This window comes from Gekko japonicus, unplaced genomic scaffold (assembly GCF_001447785.1).
Source record: "Gekko japonicus isolate JY-2015 unplaced genomic scaffold, Gekko_japonicus_V1.1 scaffold3742, whole genome shotgun sequence".
NCBI lineage: Eukaryota > Metazoa > Chordata > Lepidosauria > Squamata > Gekkonidae > Gekko > Gekko japonicus.
Window position 1 is genome coordinate 109,710 of NW_015167653.1, and position 13,998 is coordinate 123,707.

Below are 13,998 nucleotides of genomic sequence, written 5' to 3' on the forward strand. Positions count from 1 at the left end.
AGCAAGTCCAGTGGCGAGCTGGACTCGGGTTCTTCTGGAGAGGACTCTCTGTCAGAGAAAGGGGCAGCAGCTCCTAAAAGTCCTTATAAGTTGTGGAACAGACTGGACAAGAAGAAGTGAAGGCTGAAGGACTCTGAATTGCGCCTTTGAAAAATTTTGAATTGAGATGCTTTGGGGTATTTCCTTATGTCAGTTAAATTTAAGATGTGGGAAAAGTTAGTAGAATATGTGACTCAGTTTGTAATGAGATTGATATGATTAAGACTAGATGTGTATTCAAGCTGATTAGAAGATCTCCTCTCTTGGGTTTTTAGTCAGTAGTGGGTATCTTTTCTTTATCCCCTAAATGTAGTCCCCTCCCTTATTTCTGTTATAGTTTGTAGTTTTAATAAAAATGCAATAATAAATTCCCCATTGGGGAGCAATTACAAAGGATCATGGGTCCCACTGCAGCCTATTGGTCCTTGGTGGGACCCATGATCCTTTCTGATTGAATCACAAAGTAACCCTAGTAACCTTAACCCTAGTAATCCTAACCATAACCATAACAACTCTAACCCTAGCAACCCAATCCCTAGTAACCCTAACCATAGCAACCCTAACCCTAGCAACCCTAACCCTAGCAACCCTTACCCTAACCCTAGTAAACCTAACCATAACCCTAGTAACCCTAACCATAGCAATCAGAACCCTAACCCTAGTAACCACAACCCTAACTGTAGTAACCCTAACCCTAGCAACCCTAACCCCAGCAACCCTAACCCTAGCAGCCCCAACCCTAGTAACCCTAACCCTATTAATCCTAACCCTAGAAACCCTAACCCTAGCAACCCTAACCCTAGCAACCCTAATCCTTTCAACTGTAACCCTACTAACCCTAACCCTGACCCTTGCAACCCTAACCCTAGTAACCCTAACCCTATTAATCCTAACCCTAGAAACCCTAGCAACCCTAATCCTTTCAACTGTAACCCTACTAACCCTAACCCTGACCCTTGCAACCCTAACCCTAGTAACCCTAACTATAGTAACTCTAACCCTAACCCTATTAACCCTAACCCTAGCAATCCTAACCCTTGCAACCATAACCCTACTAACCCTAACCCTAGTAACCCTAACCCTTACCCTTGCAACCCTAACCCTAGTAACCCTAACTATAGTAACTCTAACCCTAACCCTTGCAAACCTAACCCTAGCAAGCCTAACATCATCTTCAACACTGCTGTATAGGTTTCTGCCCCTCAAGCCTGTCCAGGGATGAGAGGGGAATCCTATACTTTTCAATACATTAACAACAACCCAGAGAGGTAGGCTACCCTCTCTGGATTTAAGAACATAAGAACATAAGACTCTCTCAGTATTCTATAATCCCCTCCAGCTCAGAGCAGAGATTCAGATCTCTCAGCTGGCATCTAGGGCTTAACACATTAGCACCTCATTCCCAGAGTTGTACACTTAACGCTCAATGGTAGCGTGTGGCCAGGTAAGCACAGGAAATAGGCTTGGAATCCCAGTTACAACATCAAAGACAAGTTAGAAACAAGACTAAGTTTATTCAGTTCAGAGCACTGCAATTCGACTATAAGATTTCAAAACAAGAAAGGCTAGAGCTCTTTGCCTTAACTAAACATTAATAATTCATAGTTACCACATTCAGAAGCTTCCAAGAGTTCAAGATTGTCCATTGTGATAATCCAGGTATTACCAAGGGATTTTGAGGAGGAAAATCCCCTCCTTGCCCTCCATGTGCTCTAAGGCACAAAGCAATCCTTTGCCCTCCAACAGACAGCATGGCAGGACAGCATTTCAGGTGAACAGAACACAAGAGCAGAGAGAGCGCAGCACGAGAGCAAGGGACAGAGAGAGTCTCTCTCCAAAGGGACCAGACAATTAAACCCCAATCTAATCATGACTAGCTGTGGCCATCAGCCAATCAGGAGTAGCAGGGTGTGTGGCCAATGTTTTGGTTGTCATGGGTACAAGTGGGGATAGACTGGAAGTTTGGAAACCACGCCGGCAGTCACATGGCCCCCAACTCCAGCTTCTCCATCGGCTACGTGAGCTTCTGCATGTAGGCCTAGCTTCCAGCATGGAAGTGTGAAGAATGTGGGTTTATGGCATGCAATTGAGGCCATGGGGCCTACCATTTGGCTTGTAACAGGAAATAAGGCACAGCCTGTTACCAAAAGACAGAACAGGAGAATGCAGGAGACACTCAGAAATCAATATTTCTATACAACTGCCACATCATCTTCAAGCAGCCAATGAACTGCAGTGGAAGGCTAGAAACTCAGAATCCCCCCCCCCTTCCCAAGGAGCAACACAATTACACCCAGAAGTAGCTTCAGAGGGTGGCGACTTCAGTCCGCAGTAGAAGAGCTAAATTCTAGTCCAATAGCACCTTAGAGACTAACAAGATGTTTGGGGTATGAGCTTTTAGGAGTCGAAGCTCCAGATCATTTGATCTCTGATTAATGGAGTACTGACTCTCCAAGGTTCATACCCCAAAGGTCTTGTTCGTCTCTAAGGTGCCACTGGGCTCAAATCTAATCCAGGAGCAGTAAACACAGCTAAATCACTAGCGGGCCTTCACCCATCATTCAAGGTTTCTGGTGGTCCCCAAACCACGACACCTTTCCTAAATTCAGGACAAACTTCAAACCAGAACTAGTAGCTTTGGGCTTATGACTTGCAGTGCCTGATCATCCGGAGACACACAGTTCCTGCAAGACTGACCTTTTCATATAACGGAAAACAACTGTGCTGGATCACAACAGTGGTCCCTCTAAGCCAGCATCCTGCCTCACAGACTGGTCAACCAGATGTCCCTAAAAGGCCCTCAAGCAGGGTCCAGAGGCCAAAGCCTGCCATTGTTGCTGCCCCCTAGCACTGATATCCAGGGGTGCCTTGCTTCCAAACATGGAGGTTCTACCGTATTTAGTTTTAATGGCAAATAGCCATGGGTGGACCCAAGGTCACACCTGCAATCCAAAACAGTCCAGTGGAGCCTGAGCGGTGGGTGTTGCCTTCTGACACACTTCCGGTGACATCAGGGGGTGTGCCATATGCAAATAAGGTATGCTAATGAGTTATGCTAATGAGCTCCTGCGCCTCGTTTTCTACAAAATGACCCCTGACTATGGCCCTTCCCCCCCCCCTCTCTCAGGAGGCAAAATCAGTTTTCCGCTCTTTCAAATGCCACGATTTCATACAGCTGATGCCGGGGATTGAACTCAGGACCTTCTGCACTCAAAGCAGACGCTCTGCCACTGAGCCACGGCCTTTCTCTCTGCATACCATGAAACAACGAGATGAGACCAATGTTGACAGGTAATGAAGATCCTTTCGTTCACTGCTGTTGGGACCAATGCTCCCTCTAAGCTGTTGAGTCTTGTGAGCAAAAATTCTACTTTGTGAGCTACAGACATTAAAGTTGTGAGTGAGTGATTTGGCTACTGCATAAATTAGTTTGTTCTGGAGTCATCCTTCCTGAGCTAAGACAAAAATCTGTGAGCCAGAGGCTAAAAAACTGTGAGCTAGCTCACACTAACTCAGCTTAGAGGGAACACTGGTTGGGACCAAAAGAAAGGAAGAAACATGGGCGAGGGAAGAACGGGAATGGAAGAATGACGGGCACCTCCCTGTCAATTGATTCCCCCCCAGTTCAGGGAACACAAGAGGGTAACAGCAGTCAGATATATCACCAGACCTTCCGCAGGATCTTTATATCCTGGGGTCTTCCCCCCCCCAATCCATTTCTGAGCATACCTATGTTGCATCCAACGCTCCCTCTAAGCTGTGGAGTCTTGTGAGCAGAGATTCTAGTTTCTCAGCTACTGGCATTAAAAGTGTGAGCGAGCGATTTGGCTACTGCATAAACTGGTTTGCTCTGGAGCCATCCGTCCTGAGCCAAGACAAAAATACGTGAGCCAGAGGCTAAAAAACTGTGAGCCGGCTCACACCAACTCAGCTTAGAGGGAACACCGGCTGCCTCTCCGCCTTTCATTTTGATGCAGCCGTAAACCTCGTCTCTCCCTCCCTGCCCAAGACTACACTGGCCCACACGCTAAACGGCGAATTTGCCACCGGAGAAGAGGAAAAGAGGATCGAAGGGCCACCGTTAACGGGTAAGGTACGAGACACGCGGACAGAGGTCTCACGGAGCGGGATGAGCGGGTCGAAGGTCCACAATGCTTTATTTGAATGGCTCTCCGCCCCTTGTCGCCACGGGCATCACACAGGCACATGACACGAGGGAACACAAAGGTAGAAAGAGAGAGAAAAGAGAGAGAGAGAGAGAAAGAAAGTCAGAAGGCATGAGAATGAACAGTCTGGAAACATACAGACCTTGGAGACGGCTCGGGCTGCGGCTCTTTCCTTTAAACAGAAGCAGAAATAACACCGAGTGAGCAGAAAAAGGAAACTGACAAAAGCGGGTTTGTGGTGGGTTAAATGATAAAAGAACAACACTCACTGCGTTGCATAGAACCTGAAATGTATTCTACCCAAAGTAGACACGTATCCAATACATACATGACATTAAGTTAACAATTCTGATTCTCAGGTTTTCACCACATATTTGAGGACCCTGCACCTATATAATTTATTTTCTAACTGAAATCCTCAAAAATAATAAATTGTACCGCAGTATTTATAGGGTATCTTTACCATCCAGTATTCTGTAGGGGCTGCGGTGGCTCAAGTGATTAAGACACTGAACCGCAGACCGGAAGGTCGGTAGTTCAGCAGTTTGAGACCCAAGTGCTGCATGACGGAGTGACCTCCCGTCTCTGGTCCCAGCTCCTGCCAACCTAGCAGTTCGAAAGCAAGAAACTGCAAGTTGATAAATAGGTACCGCTTTGGTGGGAAGGTAACAGCGTTCCGTGCACCTCGGCGTCTAGTCATGCCGGCCACATGACCACGGAAACGTCTTCGGACAGCGTTGGCTCTTCGGCTTGGAAACGGAGATGAGCACCGCAACCCTAGAATCAGATTCAACTGGATTTCGAGCAAGGGAAACCTTTACCTTTACTATTACTCTCTATTGAATCGCATGCAATCTTGAGAATAAATGCTCACTAACAGTTAGTTCTGAGATGTAATACTTCAATGTGTCTCAACTGTATAACAATCAAAATCCATTCATAAAGAATCCAGCAACCCTATAACGACAAAAATTGTTGGATTCTTTATGAATGGATTTTGATCATTAAACAGCTGAGACACATTGAAGTACTACACCTCAGAACTGGCTGTTAGTGAAAATATATTCTCAAAAAGATTGTGTGCAATTCAATAGAGAGTAACTACAAAATACCGGATTGTAAAGATACCCCATAAATACTGTGTTACGATTCATTATTGTTGAGCGTTTCGGCTAGAAAATAAGTTATATAGTTGCAAGATTGTTTAGGCTAGAAAATGTTATATAGTTGCAAGATCGTCAAATATATGGTGAAAACTTGGAAATCAGAATTGTTAATATAATGTATGTATCGGATGCATGCATACTTTTGGTAGAATACATTAAGATTTTATTCACAGCATAAAGGAAGCAACACATGAAGCTGCCTTCTACTGAATCAGTCCATCAGTCAGTCCATCAAGATCATTGTTGTCTACTTCAGGGCTCCCCAACTTTTTTCAGCTTGTGGGCATCTCTGAAATTCTGACAGAGTAAGGTAGGGACAGCCACAAAATGGCTGTCAGAAAATGGCTGCCGCAGGAGGCAGAATCAGGCACAGAATGGCTGATGCACCTTCCTTTCATCCACACAGAGAGGATCCATGTGCTGTGGTGGCAGCTGCCGCCAAAACAATGTTTTTCAAAAATCTGCACAGCCAATCAAATCTCCAACGGCCAATCAGAATACATGTAGGCAAAAGCCTCGCCTAGGCCTGGCCCATGGTCTCCACCAGGCCAAGTCTCTTGCCCACTTTTCTGAAACATGGGGGATCTTGGGGAACCCTGCTCGCAAAAGCCACGGGTGGCATGTCAAAACGTCACAGGTGGCTCCTGAGCCACTGAATATCCCTGGGTTACTCTATCGGCATTTAGCTGCATTGTATGTCGAATCAAGTTAACACCCTCAGAGTTTTGTGAATTCTCCTGGTGGCTGTTGTCCCCTAAGGCGGGACAGCACTTTAAAAGTCCCACAAGCTCAAGACCCGTACGAGGTCTGTGACCTTTCTGTCACTTCGGCCGCCTGCCATTGCTTCTGTTTTTTCCTCCCCTCAGCCTCCGAACAAGTCTACTGACCTGAAAGTCAATCCAGATTTGCTCTTCAGGTTCCTCAGGAGCTCCAGTTGGTTCAAAGGAGGAATCAGTCTAAATTGGAGGAAAGGCAAAATAAAGTCACATTCAGAGACTGACACGCTGGGGGGGGGAGGGAGCAGCAACCGCTTCCCTGCCCCTGAAATTCTGCCTCTTTGCAAACACAGAAAGAGAGGGACGTTTTTTTAATAGCTCAAGCTACTTCTAGAAGTACCCCCAAAGCAGGGACGCAAAATAAAGATGGCGGGGAGGAGAGACAGTGTCTCTGGATTTTAAGCTCCAAAGCCTTGGAGGGATGCGGTCCCTATTTTTTTTTTAAGCTTAAAGAATTTCCTTGTGGTATCGCTTTCCCCCATTAAACATAGGGTGCCAACCTCCCGGTGGGGACTGGAGATTGCCTGGCATTAAAACTGATTTCCTGTGTGAGAGATCACTTCCCCTGGAGAAAATGGCTGCTCTGGAGGGCAGACTCCACGGCATTATACCCACAGAGGTCCTTCCCCAGGCTACACCCCAAAATCTCCAGGTATTTCATAAACAGGAGTTGGAATCCCTGGATAAGCGACACTTCCTCATCCTATCCAATTTACAGCATTCTCTTTACATCAGTGTGCACTTGAAGGTCTTTGTCAGCCCCTGCGGTTCCTTCCAAGATAAGTTTTGAATCGGTGCCAAGTAGTGGTTAGAGCAGGGGGGGGGTTCCCAACCTTTTTGAGCATGTGGGCACCTTTGGAATTTTTAAACAAGTCAGTGGGAGCAACCACAAAATGGCTGCCACAAGAGGCAGAGCCAGTCACAAAATGTCGGGCAGGGAGGTTACGAATAACTCTAAGAGTAACTCTTTAACACTGCAGGCAGAAGCTCTGATTAACAGGATGCCTTTTCAAATGAACAAGTAACCCAAGTCTTTTTCTTTTGAAAGTTATTTTATTTAGGCTTACCAGATGTTCTCTTTTTAGAAGGCATGTCCTCTTTTTTGTGTGTGTGTCCATCCTCTTTTGGGCTCTTTTTAGAAAAAAAACTGACGAAAACGCCCTCTTTTGGGTTGGGAGGTTAGGAATATTCCTAATTAATACCATTTATCACAGCTTAAACAGTAGGGGTAATTAAAATGAGGTTTGTCTTGGTGATCACTTGTTTAAAGTAGTCACTTGGGAAGTATGTCCTTGTGACAGACTGTCCAGGGTTAGTGCCTGAGTCTGAGAACCTCTGAGTGACAGGCTGTTCAAACAGAATTCTGTGGAGAACGTCAGTTAAGAAATGACAGTCGGGAACTGATAGTTGAAGATCTGTTTAGCACTGTCTGAGGACTGGGACGGAGGCAAAAAGGAGTAAGAGGGTCAAGGAAGATCCCCATTCAAGCTGGAAAGGGACAGAGCACCTAGTCAACAGAAGTAATCCCTGCCGGGTGAAAAGGAAAATAACTCTTAAAAGAGGAGTGATCTCTGGTCTGTATATATAGAAATATTTGGGGGACTTGGTAGAACATTCCTGGCTTTCTAAACTGGACTAGTCAGTGAAACTCAAAAACCTATGCTTGCAAGTTAAAGCAGAAACTGAAATGAAAGCCTTGTGGACCCTGATCGAGCATAAAAGTGTTTCAAATAAATAAATAAACGTGGTACACCAAAGGGACTTCAGCCTTCTTTGGGGCTCTGGGGGAAAACAACATAAAGCTCAGAAGTGAAGGAGATGATCTGGGGGCCTTGTTGTGTGGTTGCAGCTAAGCAACGCCAGAGCACCAGGACTTCCGGCAGAGGCCCAATTTTAAAAGAAGGCTGGCCAGCAAGAAGAACTTACCTGTGTGGGATGGCACAGCATCACATTCAAACTGGGCCTTCAACTGCTACCCATGCAGTGTTAGCCCGCCAGGGATCCATAGCCTGGCTGGCGATGCACCAGCATCACATGCTGGATGTGCACAATGTCACATGATGCATTTTTGCCCTCCCGCATGGTGTTTAAAATTGGCCTCTCTCTTGGACGGCGTAGACACACAAGAGCTCTGCACGCAATATAACTGTGCATATGCAACATGCACTAAAAGGGAGGAGTGGGATTGTGCCTGCTAGCCATGCCTTGAGATCTCCCATTTGCCCACCTCCAGCAAGTAAACCCCTGCCCTTGGCACTGATCCCCTGCTCTCGAGAAATGGAGGAGCAGGAGGGGGAAAAATGGCCTCCATAGTGATGCTCTAGGAATTTCCCCACATCTTTATGGTCTCTACCATTATAGGAAATTCCTAGCATTTCACCCAGAAGTGACATCACTTCCTTCCCAAATGCCATTCTCCCCAGGCACCACCCTCAAAAGCTCCTGGCATTTTCCAAGGCAGTGCTGGCGATCCTACCCGCCCTCCTTTTATGCTCAGTCAGCCTCAAATCATGTCCTATGCCAGCCATCCCATCTGGGTACAGCCAAGAGGCTCTCTTTTAGCTTTTGGCATTTTACAGGGAAGCGGAACAGATGGCCTGGAAGGCCTCCTCCAACTCTTGGCCACTAACATCAGCACACAACACATGAACATACAACATATGAACATACAAGCTAAATGTTGGTGCAAGATGTATGGATGTACAACCTGTATGTAAGTAGATCTCTCCCCATGCCCTGGAACCCTTGAAAAGCATTCTTGGTTGAGTAGCTGGAGAGTAAGTGCTTACGGGTTAAGAACATAAGAGACGCCAATGTTGGATCAGGCCAAAGGCCCATCCAGTCCAACACTCTGTCACACAGTGGCCAAAAATACCAGGTGCCCACTGGTGGACCTCCTGACCTCAACCAAGAATGCTTTTCAAGGGTTCCAGGGCATGGGGAGAGATCTACTTACATACAGGTTGTACATCCATACATCTTGCACCAACATTTAGCTAAACTTTAAGCCAAGGACAAGCTAGCAGACCCAGTTCCACCGTTAGGCACATTCCCTGTGCACAATTACATCACATGTACAAGGACAGCATCTAAGTGGGTTGCCTGGCCCCTGAAAGACTGGAGCATTGTCTTCTTCTTCTTCTGACCACCACTAATGGTTGGGGCAAAACAGGCAGTAAAAATCAGATCTGCAGCAATGCAGTCCCATCATACTTTCCTAGGCACAAGAGTTCATGCAGTCGTCAGAAATCCAGTGCCAGATTGAGTCGGATATGTTTAACTTTAAAGAGGATGAGGCATCTAAGGTTTTTATAAACTGCCCAGAAGTTTGAAAAGGGCGGCTGAACTGTTTACTTTCTGAACAGAGCACCTGGCTGGGTTTATAGAAAAGGAGATAGAAAGTTTTGATGTCAGGTCCTGAGGCAGCCAACACGGGATACGTATTGCATCAAGAAACAAACCACCCAATATTTGGAATTTGTTGACTGCCTCTATCGATGGCATGCAAAAGATGTACACAACCACAAGGCTTGTTTTACAAGAAGACACACACTTTTGAACAGCAATTAATTGAATTAATTAGAATAACACCTTGGGGGGAAGATGAAAGAAGGGAGAGCCTTCTTTTAAAAAACCCTAGCTTACTAATACAATCTTAGGAAGAGTTATACCATTCCAAATCCACTGAAATCAGTGGGCTTAGAAGGATATAACTGTGCGGAGGACTGTGCTGTAAATTTGCTTGCAAAAATTCACATTGATTTTTTTCCCCATATGTGAACATTTTTCAACAATATTTAACATAAAGATAGATAATATTCTACATTCAGCTCTATTTTGGGATATGTATTTTAGACAGGATTTTGATTTTGAGCATCACTTTACTCGGGTGTGAAATTAATGCGATGGACCAATAGTTGCTGCAATCTTTGACGTCTCCTTTTTCTCAATATTATTTTAGACAAAAGGTGAATCTGGAATCTGGCATTGTTGATATGAAACGTGACTACCTTGAAAGTCATCAACAATTAATTTGCAAGGCCTCTCTCAAAAAGAGGTAAGGGATGTGTGATGTGGACAAGTCATCCAGAAATTCTGTGTGGTCCATTTACCCCAGTTTGTTACGCTTTTATCACAAAAGAAAGAGAGATCATTTGTTTTGTAAAAGGGGTATGACAGAGACAGTGGCAAATAAGTAACTTCTGTGAGCTATGAAACTAACAAAAACATACTTAACACCAAATACTTTAGGAAATACATATCTTTGGACCCAGGGGTATTTGAAGGTTCTTTCTTCCCAGAGAAGATGTTATCTCATTTGCAAGAATCATGCTGCACTCATAGGCCAAGGTAGGCACAAAGATTCACACAATGACTAGTAAAAACCCACACTGCATGCGACCTCCAAGGACCCGGGATTTGTAGGCGGATTATGCATATCATACACGAGCTCTGTTCAGACATAATGAGAAACCAGGGTTTATTGTAATGACGGTCGGCTTACAAAGCCAGGATTCAGCTTGCAGACCATTCAAATAGTGGTCTGTCCTACCAAATGCTGGTTTCATTCAATCTTTCCCCTGCTATCTCTGATACAGAGATGTGCGGAGGACTGTGCTGTAAATTTGCTTGCAAAAATTCACATTGATTTTTTTCCCCATATGTGAACATTTTTCAACAATATTTAACATAAAGATAGATAATATTCTACATTCAGCTCTATTTTGGGATATGTATCTTAGACAGGATTTTGATTTTGAGCATCACTTTACTCGGGTGTGAAATTAATGCGATGGACCAATAGTTGCTGCAATCTTTGACGTCTCCTTTTTCTCAATATTATTTTAGACAAAAGGTGAATCTGGAATCTGGCATTGTTGATATGAAACGTGACTACCTTGAAAGTCATCAACAATTAATTTGCAAGGCCTCTCTCAAAAAGAGGTAAGGGATGTGTGATGTGGACAAGTCATCCAGAAATTCTGTGTGGTCCATTTACCCCAGTTTGTTATACTTTTATCACAAAATAAAGAGAGATCATTTGTTTTGTTAAAAGGGGTATGTCAGAGACAGTGGCAAATAAGTAACTTCTGTGAGCTATGAAACTAACAAAAACTTTTCAGATCCTGGAACGACAGACCCCGAACTAACCACAGTAAGTGGACTGACCCATATTTGGACAATCACAGTAACCGTGGTTAGTTTTTTTTGTTTAAAAAAACCCATGGTTTCACATGATATCTGGGCCAAGCCACCAAGGGCAATGTTTTTTCCACTGAACCGAATATTCTGCTCATGTTGGCGCAGCGCTGAAGATATGATAACCACATCCAATCGTTCGCTGTCCATAGCAAAAGGAAAGAGAGATGATTCGCCATCAGGAAGCACAAACATTATTAAGGCAGGGGTGGAGTAAGGCAGGTTTCATGCCTTTAAGCGACCGGCTAGGACGTCACACACAGAGAACACAATATGGGTGGTACGACACAAATACACACTCCCACAAAGGCATGCGAGCGCACACACCACACAAGGGTTAATTGTTGTGCTTAAGTAAAAGCAGTTGTAAGACAGGAAGTGAAGGGGTGGGGTGAGGTGGGGGAAGCAGATTAACCTGGCGGGGAGGACCAGGGAAGTAACACACAGAAGTGGGATGCAAGGATCCGGAAAGGCGTTTGGTCCAAAGTCAAAGGGAACTGCCTCACTTGCTCTCTGCTGCATGTTTTGTGGCACACAGCTACTTACCCCGCTTTACTGTAGAGAAAGCAACACAAGGAGAAGATCAGGACCTGCTTGTCGCCGACACAAAGTCGCTAAACGTGGCGCATTGGTCTTCAACTGGCGAGTCGCAATCCTTAAAGGAGCCGGTACCTTACCTACGGTGGATTGCGCCCGTTGTGCCACTAGCATCTTTTGTTGAGCGATGGAGAAGGGGTGAAGACAGACGTAACCTTCTGAACTTGGGGGGGAGGGGGTTTGGCTTTGGAAGGCAGCTATTGGCCAGCGCCTGAATTGTCACCAATACACCTCCCTGCCTCGGTTCCAAAACAGTTTTGCAATTTTAAATATATGCAGCTGGGGCAGGATGGTGTCAGGTCGAAGTACGGACATATACATTGATGGGTTTTGCTGTCTTTACCTCGACCCAGTTAACCCAGGCTAGCCCGATGTTGCCTGAGCTTAGAAGCTAAACGGGACCGACCCTGATTAGGACTTGGATGGGAGACGGCCAAGGAAGTCCAGGGTCTCTATGCAGAGGCAGGCAATGGCAAGCCACCTGTGAATGTCCCTTGCCTTGAAAACCCTGCGTGGTCACTGCGACTTGATGGCAAACCCCCCCCCTCAAAATTCTTCTGGGGGGGTGTGTGCGTGCATCCTGACACACAAGTAAGGCTAACCATTCACCTTGTGGGAGCACAGCGTACCGCGCGCCACTGACCAATCTGGAAGCCGTACGCCTGTCTTCACCCCGAAAGAAGGCGGGCGTGTTATGGTTGTGTTTGCAATGCGGTTGCCGCCGGAGGACTGTGTTTTGGCCCCAAGTGGAAGAAGCAGTGGACTGCTGACCCCGCCGCCCCCCAACCAGTTCTTTCACCGTCAAAGGGCCAGGAGAGAGACAGCCGAGATTACCCGGGAAGCAAAGGAGGCAGAAGATGGACGAGCACACAGTAGGACTCAGCAAGGGAGCGGGGTGAGTTCGCAAAAGGTATTGGCTGTGCTGCCCGGATCTTTCCTAATTTTCGCTTCCCTCCCTGATGCGTAAAAAATTCCCTTGCCGCTCGAAAGAGCCATTATGAAATCTGCAAGGATTTGTACCCCATCCTGCATACAACGCACCGCATAAGAAGTTCGAAGATCAGGGCTTCCGTTAAGCTGTTCCTGTGGTTCGCCTGCAACCTGGCCACTGGCGCAGAAGGATTAAAGCCTCCAGTGACCAGTACCACTCATCCTACCTTCAAAGAGCTTGGAACTGATTTATTCAAAAGCTGGGGCCCAGAGCCAATTTAGACATTATCCAAGGCTGGTAGCCACCAATCAATCACCTCCTGCCTCTTCCTGATGCAACCAAAGCTCCAATCACACCAGGCCGTGCTGATTACCTCATCCTTACATACAGGGCTCTTTTTGTAGAAAAAGTCCAGCGGGAACTCATTAGCATAATAGGCCACACCCAGCAGCAGAAACTCATTAGCCTATTAGGCCACACCCCCTGACTGCACCACTCATTAGCATATTAGGCCATATTCCCATGTTACCAGAAGTGTGGTCATCCAGCCACACCCACCTTTTGCTTCTTATTCTGTTTACCTTGTTTGTTGTCAAAACCCAGGGCCTTTTTTTGTTGCAGGACCGTCTTTGCATGTTAGGCCACACACCCCTAATGTAGCCAATCCGAATGAGTTCCTGCTGTTGGGTGTGGCCTGTTATGCTAATGAGTTCCTGCTGGGTGTGGCCAACTTGGGAGCCAGCCGGAACTCCGTTCCTGTGCGTTCCTGCCCCAAAATAGCCCTGCTTACATACAACAACAAAGGCACGGCACACAGTAAAAAGTGACACAAAGCTAGCAAAACAACTGTGTGCTCTATTTCCCTCAACATATTCAATAAGGAGTGCAATATATCTATTATATGAAGTCAATATGTCCATACAATCCATCCTAGGAAAGACAGAGGCCAGAGTAAATATACAGGATAATATATAGAAAGTCCAACACTTTTCCCAGGTAATTTTTTCAGTGTTTCAGACCTCTGGTCCTTCCTCAGGAACAAAAAACTGTGAAAAAGACAAAATGCAAATGAAAGATTATATTATTGCATTTTGATGAAAAGTTGCTTAAATAAGTGTTTGTCA

The 13,998-nt window shown here is 45.7% G+C and overlaps 1 protein-coding gene across 1 annotated transcript in view; it reads right to left on the minus strand.

Moving 5' to 3' along the window:
• Positions 1-6,327, minus strand: part of KCNQ2 (potassium channel, voltage gated KQT-like subfamily Q, member 2) — a gene marked incomplete at its 5' end in the record, with an annotated part of 49,355 nt that extends 43,028 nt beyond the window's left edge. Inside the window, 3 exons of the mRNA XM_015414096.1 lie at positions 3,985-4,066; positions 4,344-4,377; positions 6,259-6,327. Coding sequence (XP_015269582.1) covers positions 3,985-4,066; positions 4,344-4,377; positions 6,259-6,327 — 185 coding nt within the window. The remainder of the gene's footprint in view (positions 1-3,984; positions 4,067-4,343; positions 4,378-6,258) is intronic.
• Between the last annotated feature and the right edge of the window lie 7,671 nt (positions 6,328-13,998).